Raw genomic sequence first — 18,923 nt, 5'->3', positions numbered from 1 at the left:
AAATGTATTATTTAGTGAGTTATTCAGCGTTCCGCACATGCGTGCTGGTTAATATCGAGACATTCACAACAACACTAAGGAATGTATTATTTAGTGAGTTATTCAGCGTTCCGCACATGCGTGCTGGTTAATATCGAGACATTCACAACAACACTAAGGAATGTATTATTTAGTGAGTTATTCAGCGTTCCCCACATGCGTGCTGGTTAATATAGAGACATTCACAACAACACCAAGGAATGTATTATTTAGTGAGTTATTCAGCGTTCCTAACATACGTGCTGGTTAATATAGAGACATTCACAACAACACTAAGAAATGTATTATTTAGTGAGTTATTCAGCGTTCCTCACATGCGTGCTGGTTAATATCGAGACATTCACAACAACACCAAGGAATGTATTATTTAGTGAGTTATTCAGCGTTCCCCACATACGTGCTGGTTAATATAGAGACATTCACAACAACACTAAGGAATGTTTTATTTAGTGAGTTATTCAGCGTTCCTCACATGCGTGCTGGTTAATATCGAGACATTCACAACAACACTAAGGAGTGTATTATTTAGTGAGTTATTCAGCGTTCCTCACATGCGTGCTGGTTAATATAGAGACATTCACAACAACACCAAGGAATGTATTATTTAGTGAGTTATTCAGCGTTCCTCACATGCGTGCTGGTTAATATCGAGACATTCACAACAACACCAAGGAATGTATTATTTAGTGAGTTATTCAGCGCTCCGTACATGCGTGCTGGTTAATATCGAGACATTCACAACAACACCAAGGAATGTATTATTTAGTGAGTTATTCAGCGTTCCCCACATACGTGCTGGTTAATATAGAGACATTCACAACAACACCAAGGAATGTATTATTTAGTGAGTTATTCAGCGCTCCGTACATGCGTGCTGGTTAATATCGAGACATTCACAACAACACCAAGGAATGTATTATTTAGTGAGTTATTCAGCGTTCCCCACATACGTGCTGGTTAATATAGAGACATTCACAACAACACCAAGGAATGTATTATTTGGTGAGTTATTCAGCGCTCCTTACATACGTGCTGGTTAATATAGAAACATTCACAACAACACTAAGGAATGTATTATTTGGTGAGTTATTCAGCCTTCCGCACATGCGTGCTGTTTAATACAGAGACATTCACAACAACACTAAGGAATGTATTATTTAGTGAGTTATTCAGCGTTCCTCACATGCGGGCTGGTTAATATAGAAACATTCACAACAACACCAAGGAATGTATTATTTAGTGAGTTATTCAGCGCTCCGTACATGCGTGCTGGTTAATATCGAGACATTCACAACAACACCAAGGAATGTATTATTTAGTGAGTTATTCAGCGTTCCCCACATACGTGCTGGTTAATATAGAGACATTCACAACAACACCAAGGAATGTATTATTTGGTGAGTTATTCAGCGCTCCTTACATACGTGCTGGTTAATATAGAAACATTCACAACAACACTAAGAAATGTATTATTTGGTGAGTTATTCAGCGTTCCTCACATACGTGCTGGTTAATATAGAGACATTCACAACAACACTGAGGAATGTATTATTTGGTGAGTTATTCAGCGCTCCTTACATACGTGCTGGTTAATATAGAAACATTCACAACAACACTAAGGAATGTATTATTTGGTGAGTTATTCAGCGTTCCGCACATGCGTGCTGTTTAATACAGAGACATTCACAACAACACTAAGGAATGTATTATTTAGTGAGTTATTCAGCGTTCCTCACATGCGGGCTGGTTAATATAGAAACATTCACAACAACACCAAGGAATGTATTATTTAGTGAGTTATTCAGCGCTCCGTACATGCGTGCTGGTTAATATCGAGACATTCACAACAACACCAAGGAATGTATTATTTAGTGAGTTATTCAGCGTTCCCCACATACGTGCTGGTTAATATAGAGACATTCACAACAACACTGAGGAATGTATTATTTGGTGAGTTATTCAGCGCTCCTTACATGCGTGCTGGTTAATATAGAAACATTCACAACAACACTAAGGAATGTATTATTTAGTGAGTTATTCAGCGCTCCTTACATACGTGCTGGTTAATATAGAAACATTCACAACAACACTAAGGAATGTATTATTTAGTGAGTTATTCAGCGCTCCTTACATACGTGCTGGTTAATATAGAGACATTCACAACAACACTAAGGAATGTATTATTTAGTGAGTTATTCAGCGCTCCTTACATGCGTGCTGGTTAATGTCGAGACATTCACAACAACACTAAGGAATGTATTATTTAGTGAGTTATTCAGTGTTCCGCACATGCGTGCTGGTTAATATCGAGACATTCACAACAACACTAAGGAATGTATTATTTAGTGAGTTATTCAGCGTTCCCCACATACGTGCTGGTTAATATAGAGACATTCACAACAACACTAAGGAATGTATTATTTAGTTAGTTATTCAGCGTTCCCCACATACGTGCTGGTTAATACAGAGACATTCACAACAACATTAACGAATATGTTATCTAAGTTTGCATTACTAAACAATTCATAATTTAGTAAAGAAAAGAATAACAATAACAATCTTAGTGTTTGGCGCGAATGTACATACCGGGTTGTTATTTTCATTTGAATGTAATACTAATATGGTTTAGTTCAAGTCGACACCAGTGTAAAAGGCATTAAATCACGCTCGTCATATGGTTTAAACATATTTTATTATTGAAAGAAACATACACAGTATGCAAGGTCGTATATACCATATCAAAATATAGGATTATTATATTGCTCGACAAGTATTTTTTTGTAAAATAAAATTAAAACATATAACAATTATACAGTTTCACTGCGGTCTCCATTAACCGTCGAAACGCAGTTGCAAAATTGTCAAGCATTGTAACAATTTCCATTCTTTGATACTAAATTAAATATTGTAAAACTCATTAGAGTCTGCGAATATTTTGAGTAATGAAAAGCGTCAGACATTTCTTAAAGTGGAAAGCTGGGGTGAATCCAGGATTGGATATTTCGTAACCGTTTGACTTGCGCCCCTTCCTCAGAACCAATATTAATTTGGTTTAAAGTGTTGAAGGGGTTGGGAGGACAGCCCCTAGAAAATGTTCACAAGTTCTAGCCCGAAATGGAGCATTTTTGACGTATTTCTTTACTCTTTACCTCCTATATTTAAATAAGAAGTTAACTTTGACGATTTTAGGCGGGTGGGGCGCCTGGTCCACTCCCCTTGGATCCGCTAATGGAATTTGTCCTATAACCTAAATAATGTTTAAACGGCAAAACTTCCTCTTCTTGGTATATATTTCAGGTTTATACCATTCGTAGGAAATATTTTATAAATCATACAGTCGAAACCCGTTCGCTCGATGTCGCTTGGCTCGATTTCCTCGTTGGCTGGAACTGAACGTTGACAACCAATTTTGTTTTACTCTTTGTAAAGATGCGCGCTTGGCTCGATTTTCGCGAGGATCGAAGTATTTCGTCCGGTCCCTGGGATACCAAGCCAACGGTTTTCGACTGTACATTTATTTTCTCTTCTGGTTTATAAGACAACCTTAGAAAGGTATTCGGCCCAAACAGATGTGACTTACAGATGCCTGGTGACGTCATATTATATCGATATCAATTGAAAGGATTTTGTGTGAAAATTAAACACTTATTTTTACCGAAAATAATTTAAAATGTTTTTATTAGGTCCTTCAAAGACTGTAAAATATGGCAATATTACAATGCTTGAAATAGTATAGGAGACAAAGTATTTTACCTCAGTGAAATCTTGGTCACCTAACAAATAAACTAAATATTGGAAACTAAAGTAAGAATGTCGAGATGTTTCAATGATTCCTGTCGTGAAGAATTAAAAAATAACAATTGACAAATTAAATTGGGGTGGGTGGGGTTCTTTATTTTGTGCATTTTAGGAACATGCTAACTGGAGACCAATATAATTTTTAGGATAAGGTAAATATGGAAATGCCTCCAAATGAGCATGACAAAATGTTCAAGGCATTTTGATGGACTTAAGGGGAATATACAATATTGTTTAATGGACTGGTTGGTTGATCGCGATGCGTTTTCTTGGACAATGATTCTTAAAATGACACTCTCATTTAAAATCAATTCATACACATGTATAAAAAACATAAATTCTGAGTAATAAATCTTCTTATTACTAGATGATGCATACATGAAAATATTAAATATTTATTACTGGTAACAAGTTTATTACCGTGTATTCAAAAGCTGAAAACGCAAAAATATTAAATGATTGGTGAATGCTAAAAGATTTACTGCGATCTAGTATTGATTCATAAGGTAGATTGCCGTGTTTTCTGCACCGTTCTTTCAAATTAAACACAGTATCCTTCATAGGAACCATTCTTTTGACATTAATTAATCCTTTTGGGTAAATTAAAACAATTGTATTAAACATGGTAAAACTTAGTTGGGAGTAATAGTGCATCTTTAATGAACTTGTGGATTGATTTTAACGCGTCTAAATGGACTGGTTAGGTGATTTCAATGCGTTTGATGGACTGGAGGGAATTATTCAATGCTTTTTGATGGACTGATTGATTTATTAAATTTTATTTCAATGCGTTTTGATGGACTGATATAATGATTTCAATTATCCTAAATGGTCTGGTGGATTAATTTCAAGACATTTTATGCACTGGTGGAATGATTCCAAGGTTTATGATGGACCTGAAGTGAGAATTTAAGTCTTTTTGATGGACTGTAAGAAGGACTTGTATGATTCGAAGACGGCATTCGGATCCTCCCACTGCGGGTAGTGTCCAATCGCTGCGTCTAGTACAGTAATACTCGGGGATGGCACTACTTTCCTGCAAAATGAAAGCGTAGATCACAGTTATATCCGCGGATGGCACTACTTTCCTGCAAAATGAAAGCGTAGATCATAGTTATACCGCGGATAGCACTATTTTCCTGTGAAAATAAAAAAGTAGATCTCAGTAATTATCCCGGATGGTAATACTTTCAAGTTAGAATAAGAAGTAGACCCTAGTTATAATCGGGAATGGCACTACTTTCCTGTTAAAAATAAAAAGTAGACCACAGTAATACTCGGATATGTCACTGCCTTCCTGCAAAATGAAAGCGTAGATCACAGTTATACCCGCGGATGGAACTACTTTCATGTTGAAATAAAAATAGATCGCAGTAATGCTCATAGATGGCACTGCTTTCATGTGGAAATAAAACGTAGTTATACTCTTAGATGGTACTACTCTCTGAAGAATTCAAAATTAGACATCGGCCCCTGGCTCAGTACAAAAATTGAAAAAATGGGTCTTGCGCTCTGCCTTCGATAAGGGTATGTTTTATTTTCGTTAATACACATTCGTTTTTCAAGGAAACATAACAACTTGTAAATTTTGCATTGAATTTTAAGGGATATGAATTCCTGGGCAGAGTGCAATATGTAGGTCGCATATATTTTTAACTGGAATTATTAAGTTACAATAAATGCTATGAAAATGAAGGTTAAATAAGATTAAATATTTGCTCTTGTTTTAAAGGCGCACCATATAGGTTGATTACACTTTTTTATATCTGACTTTAATGATAAATAAATGCATAATATTCATATACAGATAAAAATATTAGCGATTGTTTGGCGCCTTTTCTAACTGTGAAATTTGTGGGTGCGTAGCTATGAATTCCAAAACCTCATTTAGTAAGGCTAATATTTTGTTATCTGCACCAAAATCATATGCGTTTTGTGTGTTTATCATTAAATTCAAATGAGTTTAACATAAAAATGCTTTAAAATTATTTTAAAAAAATACGTCAGCCTTTATTGTGCGCCTTAAATGTGAATAAAACTAATTAATAATAAATCGGTTATATAACACAATAAAAGTTTTCGAATAATAAAACGGTTTTTACTTGTAATGATCAACGAAGGCGTATCCACTGTTAACTGGATCAGATGGCCCATATATCATGTGAACTGAAGTAAAAATATTCATTAGTAAGTAATTAAAATAGTTTGTTGAGAAGGACAAATAGAAGCATTGTGTTTCTAGTCAATATTGGCGAATTGCGGCCATCTTGGAAAATGGCCGCCAAATTGCATACGGCCTTGTCCAGGATCTCAATATTTCCTTTTTAAACTCCACCCAGTTTTGATGCATTAAACTATGATTTTTTTGTTCCTATAAACTTTGATATCAGTTTGCCAAAAATAGATGGTTGTTAAGTATAATCAATAAAAAAATATGTGAAGTTTATCACCTGGAAGTTTCGTCTTCACGAGTGCCCCGACCCATCTGTCCTTGTTTTCTGCTCGTTGGGTGATATATTTTATTAACCTGAAACAAAGAACGTTTTGTTGAAAAACACACGCATTTAGGCAAAACAATAATAAAACAAACTGACTCAATTTAGTCATGCTCTATAGGCGATACAAATATGTTTGTTTCCGATATCCCTACCTGCCTTTGTTCTTTTCATCGAACTGTTATTTTATATTGCCTTTGAAATATTTTGTAATGGTCATTTTTTACAATAAACAGTGAATAAACTCTCTGTCTCTGTCTCTTTCTCTACTTCCCTGTCTCTCATTATCTCTCTCTCGCTCTCTCTCTCTCAAGGTCAAACCTTGAATTAACAATGTTGACTGACCCCCCCCCCCCCCCTCTCTCTCTCTCTCTCTCTCTCTCTCTCTCTCTCTCTCTCTCTCTCTCTCTCTCTCTCAATGAAACCTTGAATTAACGATGTTGATTAAACTCTCTGTTTGTCTCTCTGTCTCTCTCCCGAGGTCAAACCTTGAATTAACGATGTTGCCATTTTTCCGCTGGACTATTGCGTAGAAATCCATCATTTCATCAGAAGTTGGCTGGGTGTCTGCTCCGAATACCTTTGACATGCTGAAAATACAAGCAAATACTTTGCGTAACAAAACAAAAGCGCAGCGAAGCGAACGACAAAGTTCGACTGTTCTTTTTAGTCACTATGGGGCATTACTCGAAACTTATTACAGCAAAAGTTGTTGTTCTTGTAAAACAGGTCCACATACTCAGTATAATATGAATACAAAGTTCCAAATGAATATCTTGAATAGTTCCAACCATGTCACACTTGTTGCAATACTCTTTCAGACTATTAGGAAACATAACTTGACAATTATTAAAACCAGAGTTACGTTCTTTGCTTAACAGGTGCACTTTCTCACGACAATATATATACACAGTTTCATGTGAACATCTTGAAAGTTACAGTCAAATGAAATTTGTTGCAATAAGTATTCATTCTATCAAGGGACAAAACCGGACAAATATTAAACCCAAAGTAATTATCTTGTTGCACATGTGCGTATTGCCTCTGGCAAGATGTGCATCATGTGTTCATTCGAATATCTTGACATTCGGAGCTTTTCGGCCATTTTTATCGAAAACAACCTCGGATGTATGCCGTTCCATTTGTAGAAGTAGTTCGTAAAATTTTGAATTGTATCATTAATTAACTGTAGTTTTTTAGCCTGTATTTGCTGATCTAAGTTTAAATTGATTGCCAATGAAGTGTATTATTGCAAACATAATTAAGATTCCCAAGAGTTAAGTCTTTACGTTTAACTGCTGAATTGAATTACTACGCGATCGACATGCAGCGGACTCAGAGTGTTCCGATTTCTGATATTGTAAGACCGTCCATACACATCCGAGGTTGTTTTCGATAAGAGTGGTCGAGGAGTTCCGAATGGGATAAGAAACATTTACAACGGCATGTTCTAGCCTTACCTCCTTTCATAAATCCGGTAGAAGGTAAAATGGCTCAGTACGGACCCAAGAACAGGCATCAAAAGAAGCTGCAATAAGAACATAAATGCCATTATACGAGAAGAACATACAAATGTATGGTGGCCGATTTGTGCCATTTCGTATTTTACGTAACATACTACAATACTACAATACGCCAGTTCATGCAAATGGTCCAGTTATAAGCGTTTCTGGTGAGGTTCCTCTTTTTATGTCATGCTTTTCGTTAAATCAGCTTAAGGCAGGATTTTTATCGTAATATTGTGAATATATAAGTTCACGGTTTCTCTCAGCTCAGCCCGTTTCACTTTAAAAAACGGAAGTAAACGCACACGGTGCTGAGAAGAAAAATCAATGACGTAATTTCCAGTATGACGTCACCTGGCTTAAATTTCGCGCGATTTTCCAATTAAATATCTTTAAACATATATTTTTTTAATGAACTATAAGTATGTCACCTAAGCCTCGTTTTAACAAAACCATTTGCACGGACTGGTGTAAGTTATATTCAGATGACTTGACGCAAATTCTTAATTAATAAGAATGGGCGGAGTGAGCTTAGCGTAACTGACTTTGAATACAACCTCATTGGCTGATACATTGACAACACCAAATCTGACACAGGGAGTGTGTATCGGATGAGTGGCAGAAGGCTAATTATTAAAAGCCCGCGAAAGGCGAAATTCTTACTTAATGATTGCCTATCTGCAATTTCATTGGCTTAAAATGTACATCCTCGGCACCCAAGCGTATCCATATAGGTTATGAATACGCTGGGGTGCCGAGGATGAAAATGTAGGTTATATTCTATATGATATAGTTACTCATCCACTATCCGCGTTATTGAAATTATGATCAACAAACGCAAAGCTGGAGTTCTATTTTATTTGAATCATGAGCGAGAGGGTTGTGAGTTGATCGTTGTGTCACATTCCTTGTAATAAGAAGCAGGCGTATATTGAAATATCGTTGTAACTTATCTATCGCACGGTTAATACATACGAGCTCAGTGTTATATGGCTATCGTTCTTATGTCAGAATTAATGCATTAACGCATTCAACGAAAACAATCTTCAAATAGCAGTGGCGTAGCTACATATAGGCCTTGTAGGCCTGGGCCTGGGCCTACACCTTTGAAAAATGAAAGAAAAAAATAACCCCAAAATGCAATAAAAACTAACAGCTACCTGAACACTTTGAACAACTCAAAAAATTGTTGTTGTTTTTTAACCAAAGTTTGGTGTTTATTTAAACAACGTGCTTAATTTTAATGTAATAATTGAAAATATAATTAAGTGCGTGTAATGCACATATACAAGTCCCCAAACTCAGATAGAACCATTTCGGACCTACATTTTTTAAGGCCTAGCTACGCCCCTGAATAGGTACAAAACGTTTTAACTTTACTTAATATTCTAGCAATTACCGTTTATGGCCGCTTTAGAACGTATATATAAATAATGATTTGGAAATAATTTCTAGAATTTCAGAATTCACAAAAGAAACGTACCGTTTGGCCTATTAAAGGGGAATGTGTCCCCGGAAACACGCCTGAAAAAGAAATAGCAATGGTGAATTGCGCATGTTTGCAAAACACTTGTAGTTATACATTTAAGGATGCACTAGCGGATAAGTTTATTTCAATTAAATAGAAAAAAGTACAAAGGCAAATACGCTTAAAATGCACCATTTCGGACATGATATTGTCTGAAAAGTTCATGGGGGAACACCCCCCCCCAAAAAAAAAAAATAAAAAAAAAAATACAAAAATAAAAAAATAAAATAAAAATAAATAAATAAAATAATAAAATAATAAAAATAAAAAAATAAATAATGTCGGCTACGAGGGCGGGGTGCAAGTCAAAGGATACGCCCTTAGTTACGCCCCCTCTTATGTCCTGGTACGTAAGGCAGTCATGAAATTGTTTTGTGTTAAAATTTGCATTGATATTCTCATTGTCAAATGTATTTCATGCGATAAAATATTATCAAATCAAATTGTTTTGCATTAAATTTAAACTAACAAATGAATGTACAGTGTAGCAGAAGCAGATATAGACCCGATCGTTAAAAACTTTGTTAAAGTTAACAACTTGATAAACGCCATCGTTGTTAACTTTTAAGGTGAAATATTTGATGAATTGCTCATATATATAAATACAACAAGTAATATTAAAGCTGAAAAAGTTGTCTCAAATCTTGTTATGTATACCGCAAATCATAAGTGTATCGGTGAATTTTCCACAGCAAAACCGATTTGACAGCTAACAGGAATTGTGATGTTATTTAAAGATTGCAGTATAATATAACAACGATGCCGTTAACAACGTTGTAAACTAAAGTTAAGTTCTTGGGTTGTATTCATAAACCATCTTAGAGTGAATTTTGTTCAACTTGATGGAAATTTTCACTTTTTCTTAATTGGATTGAAAGAAAACTAACACTTTTTGTATACCAAAAATATGAAAATAAACAAGAAAATGGCCTTGACAATATATACATATGAAAAAAAATGATTAAAGTAGAGGTCATTTAAAATAATCGTTGTCAAAAATCACGAAAAATTCACTAAGTTGAATGTATTCACTAAGTTGCTTTAAAAATACGACCCTTCAACAATCGGTCCATAGTAAACGTTCAGTATGTTAAGCATTGACATATAAGTAAATAAAACGAGTGTAACAGTTAATCCAGCATCATTCGGAGCTCCTCGGCCATTTTATCGAAAATAATCTCGGTTGTATATGGACGGTTAACAAACTCAGAAATCGGTATGTATAAGTCCGCTGCAAGTAGATCGCGTAGTAATTTCTTTTAGCATTTAAACTTAATGACTTAACTCTTGGGAATGTTAATTATGTCTGCAATAAAACACTTCACTTGCAATCAATTTATACTTTGATCAATAAATACAAGCTAAAACACTACATTTAATTAATGATATAATTCAAAAATTTACGGACAACTTCTACTGATGTACCGGCATACACTCGAGGTTGTTTTCGATGGAAAGTTGCCGAGGAGTTCCGAAGATTTAGCATCGGTTCAAACTCAAACAAAGTTCGGACTTACCGCCATTCAACATGCACAATGATTCAAGCTGAAATTTTGATTCTTTGTTGTCGAACCTGAAAACAGACGCATGTCGTATGTTATACAAATTTAAAGGGATTTAAAAAATGTAATATTTAATATATATACATATATGAAATCTCGGAAGTACTTTACACTTTATAAAGAAAAGCTGGTAAAAAGCATTACGTCTAGAAGTAGTTAGTAATGTGTTCGTCGTAGCACAGTTAACTACATTTTGGGACCCACTTAAAAGCAGGTCCACTAAATGTTTCAACTGTCCTTTCGATGAATACATTACTAACTATCATGGTACGGATAAGCATTATTTATATGTAAGCATAATTTAACCTCAGATACATTTTGGAACCCATTTCGCAGGACAGGAGATTCATTTTGACACTAAAGATATTGTAAATTAACAAATTAAAGATAATGTTAAGGGTTCCAAAATGTATGCTTACAATTTATTTAGCCAAACTAAATAATATATTTTACCTCTGTTGTTTTCGTGTATTTTCCTGACTGGAATAATTATGTTACGGTGTATGTTGTTCATACGGCATTCGACATTGAAACAAATATTGTTTTGACATGAAACCTTACAAACGTAATCAATACAAGGAGGGATGCGTGTAAAAGTAAAAAGGTTCTATCTGATATTGAAACGGTTTTATCTGGTATCGAAAGGGTACTATCTGAAATTAAAATGGTTCTATCTGATATCGAAGCAGGCTCTACTTGATATTGAAACGGTTCTATTTGATATCTATAAGGTAATATATAATATCGAAAAGTCCTTTCTGATAATGAAACGGTTCTATCAGATATAAACGTTTCTTTCTGCTATCGAAACGATCCTAGCGGATGTCGAACGGTTATATCGGATATCGGAACCGGTACATTGGATATCGAAACGGTTTTATCTGATATCAAAACGGTTCCATCGGATATTGAAACTGTTTCATCGGCTACTTCTAATGTCACTATCGTTTTCATCATTTACAACACAGGTTGATTTTACTCTCTAAGTTCTCTAACCTATGAAGCAGTTCCAAGGCCACGGTGTCGCCGTAGTCATGTGACATCACGTGTGCGCGTGGTATGGAAAGTGACGTCAGCAGAGCCTCGTGAATGTCCGCCTGTTCCGTAATTAGGTAGTCGTGGTCAAGCTGTTAAGAAGTCATTTGGATTAAAATTGTACTTATAAGTTTAACTTTTCTCTTGTCTGGTTATATAAGTGGCTCATGGAAAATAAACCGGCCCGATTGTTCAGAACTTTGGTAAAGTTAAAAAAGTTATTAAGGGTATCGCAGTGGCGTAGCTACATATAGGCCTTGTAGGCCTGGGCCTATCACTTTTCACAGATTTGGCGCATTATGACTAACTTTTTCATACCTGGTAGTGAAAATACCATGTAGATAGATTTTCTTATATATATTAGTTTATATGTGTTGATGATAACACTCGACTAATTAAATCAGTTTATTTCAACCCAATCTGTCTTACCAAGTATAGCTCATGATGTTCTTTTATCAAAACTTAACGATATTAATGCAAGAGCTGTCATAGTACAACGCGCTCGACTAAACGTCACTCCAATGCATTTGTGATGTTAGATGTGCCTGCCAAAAACCATAAGAAGATAAAAATTATCAAAAGAAAACAATCAAGGGAAATAAATTGTATTGAAGACAATATGGAGTTACCTAATTGTGTAATGACCGTGAACAACTGTGTGAAGTATGAGGTTTATTGAATTAATGGTATTTGAAATCTCAGCTAAAACCTAAAGATGTCCTAAAACTTTATCCAAACTTTCGATTTCCGATAGGTCATTAAAGAGTCATATTTTTATCAAGATAAGATGGAGTTATGAAACCTAATTGTATGATGGCCTTTAACAATTGTGTGAGGTATGAAGTCAAAGTCAATCAGGGACTATGATTTGTATTTAGGGTAAAACAGTTATGTTATCTCATTGTGTGATGGTCCTGAATTACTGTGTGAAGTTTGGAGTAAAATGAATGTAGGGTATTGGATAATAAGTAAAAATGCCAACTTGTCCTTAAACTTAAAACCAGACGCCGACGCAGATGCCAAGGAGAAGTACAGCCCTCCTTATTCTTCAAAAAGCCGAGCTAAAAAACCATTTGTGAACGACATACCGGCTTATCTGAGAATCCATATCCCAACATATCCAGCATAATGATTTTGCTGAACTGTGATTTCATACCACCAAGAATCTGAAACAACAACAAAGCACATACATTTATTTAATGAATGAACTTTCCTATTGCAAGATTGAGAAAATCGTGTAACACGCAAAAATCAACTTTAATCTAGACAAAATATTGTTTTGGGCTGATCGTATTGTCCTAATATTATTTGCATTTAGAATGGGAATATCTGCTAGGTACTATCTGAATTACAAAAAAATATGAATACAACATATTTAAGCTAGCAACTCATACAACACGTGTGCATTGGACTACCTCTGATAAAACGAAACAACATGATGGCCGGCGTCTTGTGTGTATCATAAGTGACATCAAATGAAGTTTGAATCATTTTCATGCGTACAGTTGGTAAATAAAGAAACCTTGAGCTAGAACATATGACAGTAAATGTTGCTATATCACAACAGTGGCCAACCAAACATAGCTACAGCTGTATGGGCTTTCAAGTGGACCAAGAGTAACAATGTGAAAACAGTGGCCAATCAAGCATAGCTACAGCTGTGTGGGGTATCAAGAACCTCACAAAATACAATATGAAAACAGTGGCCAATCAAACAAAGCTGTATGGGGTATGAAGTGTCTCAAAAGTACTGTATGACAACAGTGGCCAATATAACATAGTTTCTAGCTGTATGGGGTATCAGGTGGCTCAAAAGATACAATATGACAACAGTGGCCAATGAAACAGCTTCTAGCTGTATGGGGTATCAGATGGCTCAAAAGATACAATATGACAACAGTGGCCAATGAAACATAGCTTCTAGCTGTATGGGGTATCAGATGGCTTTAAAGATACAATATGACAACAGTGGCCAATGAAACATAGCTTCTAGCTGTATGGGGTATCAGATGGCCCAGAAGAAACAATATGACAACAGTGGCCAATCAAACATAGCTAGAGCTGTATGGGGTATCAGGTGGCTCAAACGTACTGTATGACAACAGTGGCCAATGAAACATAGCTTCTAGCTGTATGGGGTATCAAGTGCCTCAAACGTATTGTATGACAACGTGGCCAATGAAACAGCTTCTAGCTGTATAGGGTATCAAATGGCCCAGAAGAAACAATATGACAACAGTGGCCAATGAAACATAGCTTCTAAGTGTATGGGGTATCAGATGGCTCAAAAGATACAATATGACAACAGTGACCAATATAACATAGCTTCTAGCTGTATGAGGTATCAGGTGCCTCAAACGTACTGTATGACAACAGTGGCCAATATAACATAGCTTCTAGCTGTATGGGGTATCAGGTGGCTCAAACGTACTGTATGACAACAGTGGCCAATATAACATAGCTTCTAGCTGTATGGGGTATCAAGTGGCTCAAACGTACTGTATGACAAGAGTGGCCAATATAACATAGCTTCTAGCTGTATTGGGTATCAGGTGCCTCAAACGTACTGTATGACAAGAGTGGCCAATATAACATAGCTTCTAGCTGTATGGGGTATCAAGTGGCTCAAACGTACTGTATGACAACAGTGGCCAATATAACATAGCTTCTAGCTGTATGGGGTATCAAGTGCCTCAAACGTACTGTATGACAACAGTGGCCAATATAACATAGTTTCTAGCTGTATGGAGTATCAAGTGGCTCAAACGTACTGTATGGCAAGAGTGGCCAATAGAACATAGCTTCTAGCTGTATTGGGTATCAAGTGCCTCAAACGTACTGTATGACAACAGTGGCCAATATAACATAGCTTCTAGCTGTATGGGGTATCAAGTGCCTCAAACGTACTGTATGACAACAGTGGCCAATATAACATAGCTTCTAGCTGTATGGGGTATCAGGTGGCGTACAAAATACAATATGAAAACAGTGGCCAAGCAAACACATCTACAGCTGTATGGGGTATGAAGTAGCTCACAAAATACAATATGAAAACACTTGCCAATCAAACATAGCTACAGCTGTATGGGGTATGAAGTAGCTCACAAAGTAAAGCATGACAACAGTGGCCAATCAAACATACCTACAGCTGTATGGGTTATCAAGTCGCTCAAAAGTACTGTATGAGAACAGTGGCCAATAAAACATAGCTTCATTTGTATGACGTACCAAGAGGCTCAAAAAGTACAATATGACAAGAGTGGCCAATGAAACATAGCTACAGCAGTATGGCTTACCAAGTGGCTTAAAAGTAATGCAATATGAAAACAGTGGCATACCTACTTTGGGTGCCTAAAATACAGTTACCCTGTATAATTCTGTATTGTATCGCTGCATCTCTATGTATAGCTACAGGCGTTAATTGGGACTGGTGTCGTTCTATTTAAAGCTACAATGTATATTATAGTTCCATCAATAAAACTACAGCTGTAGCCGTCGAATATTTATGCAGCTTGCCTTACTTTGGTAAGCCATAGAAAGCAATTTGATGGAAATCATTCTAATTAATGGTTGACCTAATTTGGAATATAAGTTGGATAAGTACTGGGCTGGTATGAAGCATCTTAAGTCATTTACTGTTGTAAATCACTTTCCTAATTTAGGTATTTTATTTGCCATGCTTAAAATCTCAATAATTTTTGAAATATAATATTTGCATTGACCTAATTAAAAAAAAAACATTTTTAAATGTTAAAAACATTTATACATTTTTTTTAATTTGACAAGGGATATTTTAAGATATCGACTTCAGTTAGAAAAAGACTAAAGATGCATTATGAATACGGCCAAGCTTACTTATCGATTCTGCACTACTGGTAATTTGCTTTATATTTTGCATATACAGATTTATGTTATAACTTCATGATGCAACTATCAATATAATGGCCAATATATTTTCGAAATTTTCGCTGCCCAAGAGTTGGAATTTCGACAACAAAATTTGCAGTTTGTCTAAATCTCCTGGGTGTGCCCCCACCCCTCTCCCCCGGGGCAAAACATTGAAAGATGTATGATAAACCTTGCTCCAATCATGGCTGGAGGTGGGAAATCCATGGATCAACACAAGGGTGCTTCCATCGCTTGGTATTCCTTCCTCAACTGAAAAATATTTTTTTCCTCAAATAACATTGACTTTGCATTTTTTTATTCAATGCGGCAATAATGTATGTTGATTCATAAATAATGTATGTCTGATTCATAAATAGTGTATGTTGATTCATAAATAATGTATGTTGATTCATAAATAATGTATGTATGATTCATAAATAATGTATGTAGATTCATAAATAATGTATGTATGATTCATAAATAATGTATGTATGATTCATAAATAATGTATGTTGATTCATAAATAATGTATGTATGATTCATAAATAATGTATGTATGATTTATAAATAATGTATGTATGATTCATAAATAATGTATGAATGATTCATAAATAATGTATGAATGATTCATAAATAATGTATGTATGATTCATAAATAATGTAAGTATGATTCATAAATAATGTATGTATGATTCATAAATAATGTATGTATGATTCATAAATAATGTATGAATGATTCATAAATAGTGTATGTATGATTCATAAATATGATTCATAAATAATGTATGTATGATTCATAAATAATGTATGTATGATTCATAAATAATGTATGAATGATTCATAAATAGTGTATGTATGATTCATAAATAATGTATGTATGATTCATAAATAATGTATGTATGATTCATATGATTCAATCTTACAATCGATTGTTTTGTCTTATCAATAAGTTCATAAGGGATAATATTTCATATGATTTGATAAACATGCAAACTTAAATATTATTTTTATCATCTGTCTAATTTCATTTAGAATAGTTATGTAAATGTTTTATAATTGTTATTCGTTGCAAATTAAGTACTTAATTAAAAAGGGTACCTACCTATAAAAAATATATCAAATCCCTTATATTTGAAGATATCCCCTTTCTTTTGCCAGTTGAGCAGCGTCGATGAAAGTGGCGGTGGTGGAATGTTGAGGAAATATACGGTGGCGGCGGTGACAACCACAATCCATGCAATGTTTTGGTACCCCATCCCAGCGACTAACTGATTATATTCACGAAAAATGTTATTTCAAACACAGTCAATTTATAAATATTAATGTACTTGTTTTCACACACGGTAATTCAAAGTGCAAGATATGGTTTAAAGTACCTAAACATAACATATTTCAGAATGTGCAAATGAGGTTATCATCCAGAATTCCTAGGCCATTATTATCGAAAACACCCTCGTATGTACAGTCGAAACCCGTTGGCTCGATATCGCTTGGCTCGATATCCTCATTGGCTCGAATTGGATGTAAGGGACCGATTTGTTTTTCTCTTTGTAAGCACTCTCGCTTGGATATCGAGCCAATTCCTTCAAAATAGGCTACCGTTTTCAAAGTCATTTGGTTAAAATTAAAATAACAAATATCCCCTTTTTATTCTGTGTTTAATATGTATTTTAAAAACCCATATCCAAATGACGACAATACCGTTCTTTCATGAAGCCTCATTAAAAATTATAATACAGTAATAAGGACTTAAATTCCTTCCCAAAATGTTTTTTTTTGCACAGTATGTAAACCTAACCACGTAATTGTTTCTGGCCTTATACAAACAGGGAAGATAAAACACATGACATGTAAACAAAATATCACTAGCGGATCCAGCGATACCGGTACCCCCCACGCCCGCATCCCCTAAATTAGTCAATATTCACTAAGATAAAAATAAAATATGCCCCAAAAGCATCGGACTAAAAGTTGTTAAAATCGTCAGTAGAGAGTACCAACATGCACACCCCCCCCCCCTTCCCCGACAACACTTAAAACAACTTTCGGTTTGGATCCATGGTAGGGGTGCAAGTCAAAAGGTTACATGTACATCCCTAAGTTGCGCCACCTCTAAAAACGTTGGCCTAGATCCACCCCTGAATACATGTGAATAAGGTTACGTAAAACGACAATTGTTATTACTACTAAATACATTTAAAATGCATTTTGATTATATTTAAGTAATCAATTGACTTAATGTTCATGACTCATGGTTTAGTTTACTGACATTGTACATGCATGAATTGTGTGCAGTATAAGTACTGAAGTAGACATGTGTGCCAAAGTATCATTCATTTTTGACAAGTACTCTGCTTCCTTGTTATTAACATTGATCAACGAACGTAAATATGGAAACATAATAAATGATTGCATCATTAGGTGAAAAAAGACTACAACATACCTTTGGAAATATTTTTACGTCCCCACTTTTAAACTTAAGTTTAACGTACTACTTTTTGACTCATAGGGAAAGTTATATTTGTCGGGACCCGGGATCCTAATTTCAATATTGGATTATTCTTTGCATTTCGGTTGGTACAAATTCAGTGTTTCGAATGAAAAATGCATGACTTAGACAAAGGTTGAAGAGTTAAGGAATGCATTATGATGTAATGAATCGGATATAAAAATGACTTTTGCATATATAAATTATCAAGTTAGACTTATTAATTATTCATTATTGTGGAAAATTGTAAAGAAGGCAGCATGTCTTATATTGAGTGTAGTTGCATGGAGTGTACATTCTTAGTGAAGTGTCGACGATGTCTGGTATTATCATTGTTGCAAGTAATTCTTAACGAATATTCGAATACCCATTTTGGTATCCGAATACTTGCGTGATAACCGGATATCCGGATACTCGGATATTCGTTCCTATCCCTAGCTTATACTAATGCCTTGCATCGGAATGCATCGTTTGACAGCTGATCTCGTATGAAAACATTGAAGCGCTTGAATATAACTTGTTTTATAAGCGTCCGTTTCGACTCGATAATAACAAGTGTCCATTTTGAGAGCCATGCGAGGGTAT

At 35.2% G+C, this 18,923-nt stretch overlaps 1 protein-coding gene across 1 annotated transcript; it reads right to left on the bottom strand.

The window, feature by feature from the left end:
- Positions 1-4,182: 4,182 nt before the first annotated feature.
- Positions 4,183-18,371, bottom strand: LOC128217832 (mesoderm-specific transcript homolog protein-like). Its single transcript, XM_052925238.1, has 12 exons — positions 18,294-18,371; positions 16,953-17,118; positions 16,041-16,120; positions 13,051-13,128; positions 11,924-12,054; positions 10,883-10,938; positions 9,321-9,361; positions 7,793-7,860; positions 6,821-6,922; positions 6,288-6,364; positions 5,940-6,003; positions 4,183-4,873 (listed from the first exon to the last, which is right to left on the bottom strand). Exons 2-12 carry the CDS (start codon positions 17,104-17,106, stop codon positions 4,747-4,749), a joined length of 978 nt encoding a protein of 325 aa, XP_052781198.1. The 5' UTR covers positions 17,107-17,118; positions 18,294-18,371; the 3' UTR covers positions 4,183-4,746.
- Positions 18,372-18,923: the final 552 nt, after the last annotated feature.

The sequence above is a fragment of the Mya arenaria genome, chromosome 14, assembly GCF_026914265.1.
Source record: "Mya arenaria isolate MELC-2E11 chromosome 14, ASM2691426v1".
In the NCBI taxonomy this organism is placed as follows: Eukaryota; Metazoa; Mollusca; class Bivalvia; order Myida; family Myidae; genus Mya; species Mya arenaria.
This window is presented reverse-complemented; position numbering and strand designations above follow the sequence as displayed.

Bases quoted from the DNA above. Each gene is read 5' to 3' on its own strand.
- LOC128217832 (XM_052925238.1), bottom strand. From the start codon at position 17,106: ATGGGGTACCAAAACATTGCATGGATTGTGGTTGTCACCGCCGCCACC. The intron at 16,121-16,952 runs GTAGGTACCCTT...AATATTTTTCAG, and splicing joins ATTTGATATATTTTTTATAG to TTGAGGAAGGAATACCAAGC. The intron at 6,923-7,792 runs GTAAGGCTAGAA...TTGTATTTTCAG, and splicing joins TACCGGATTTATGAAAGGAG to CATGTCAAAGGTATTCGGAG.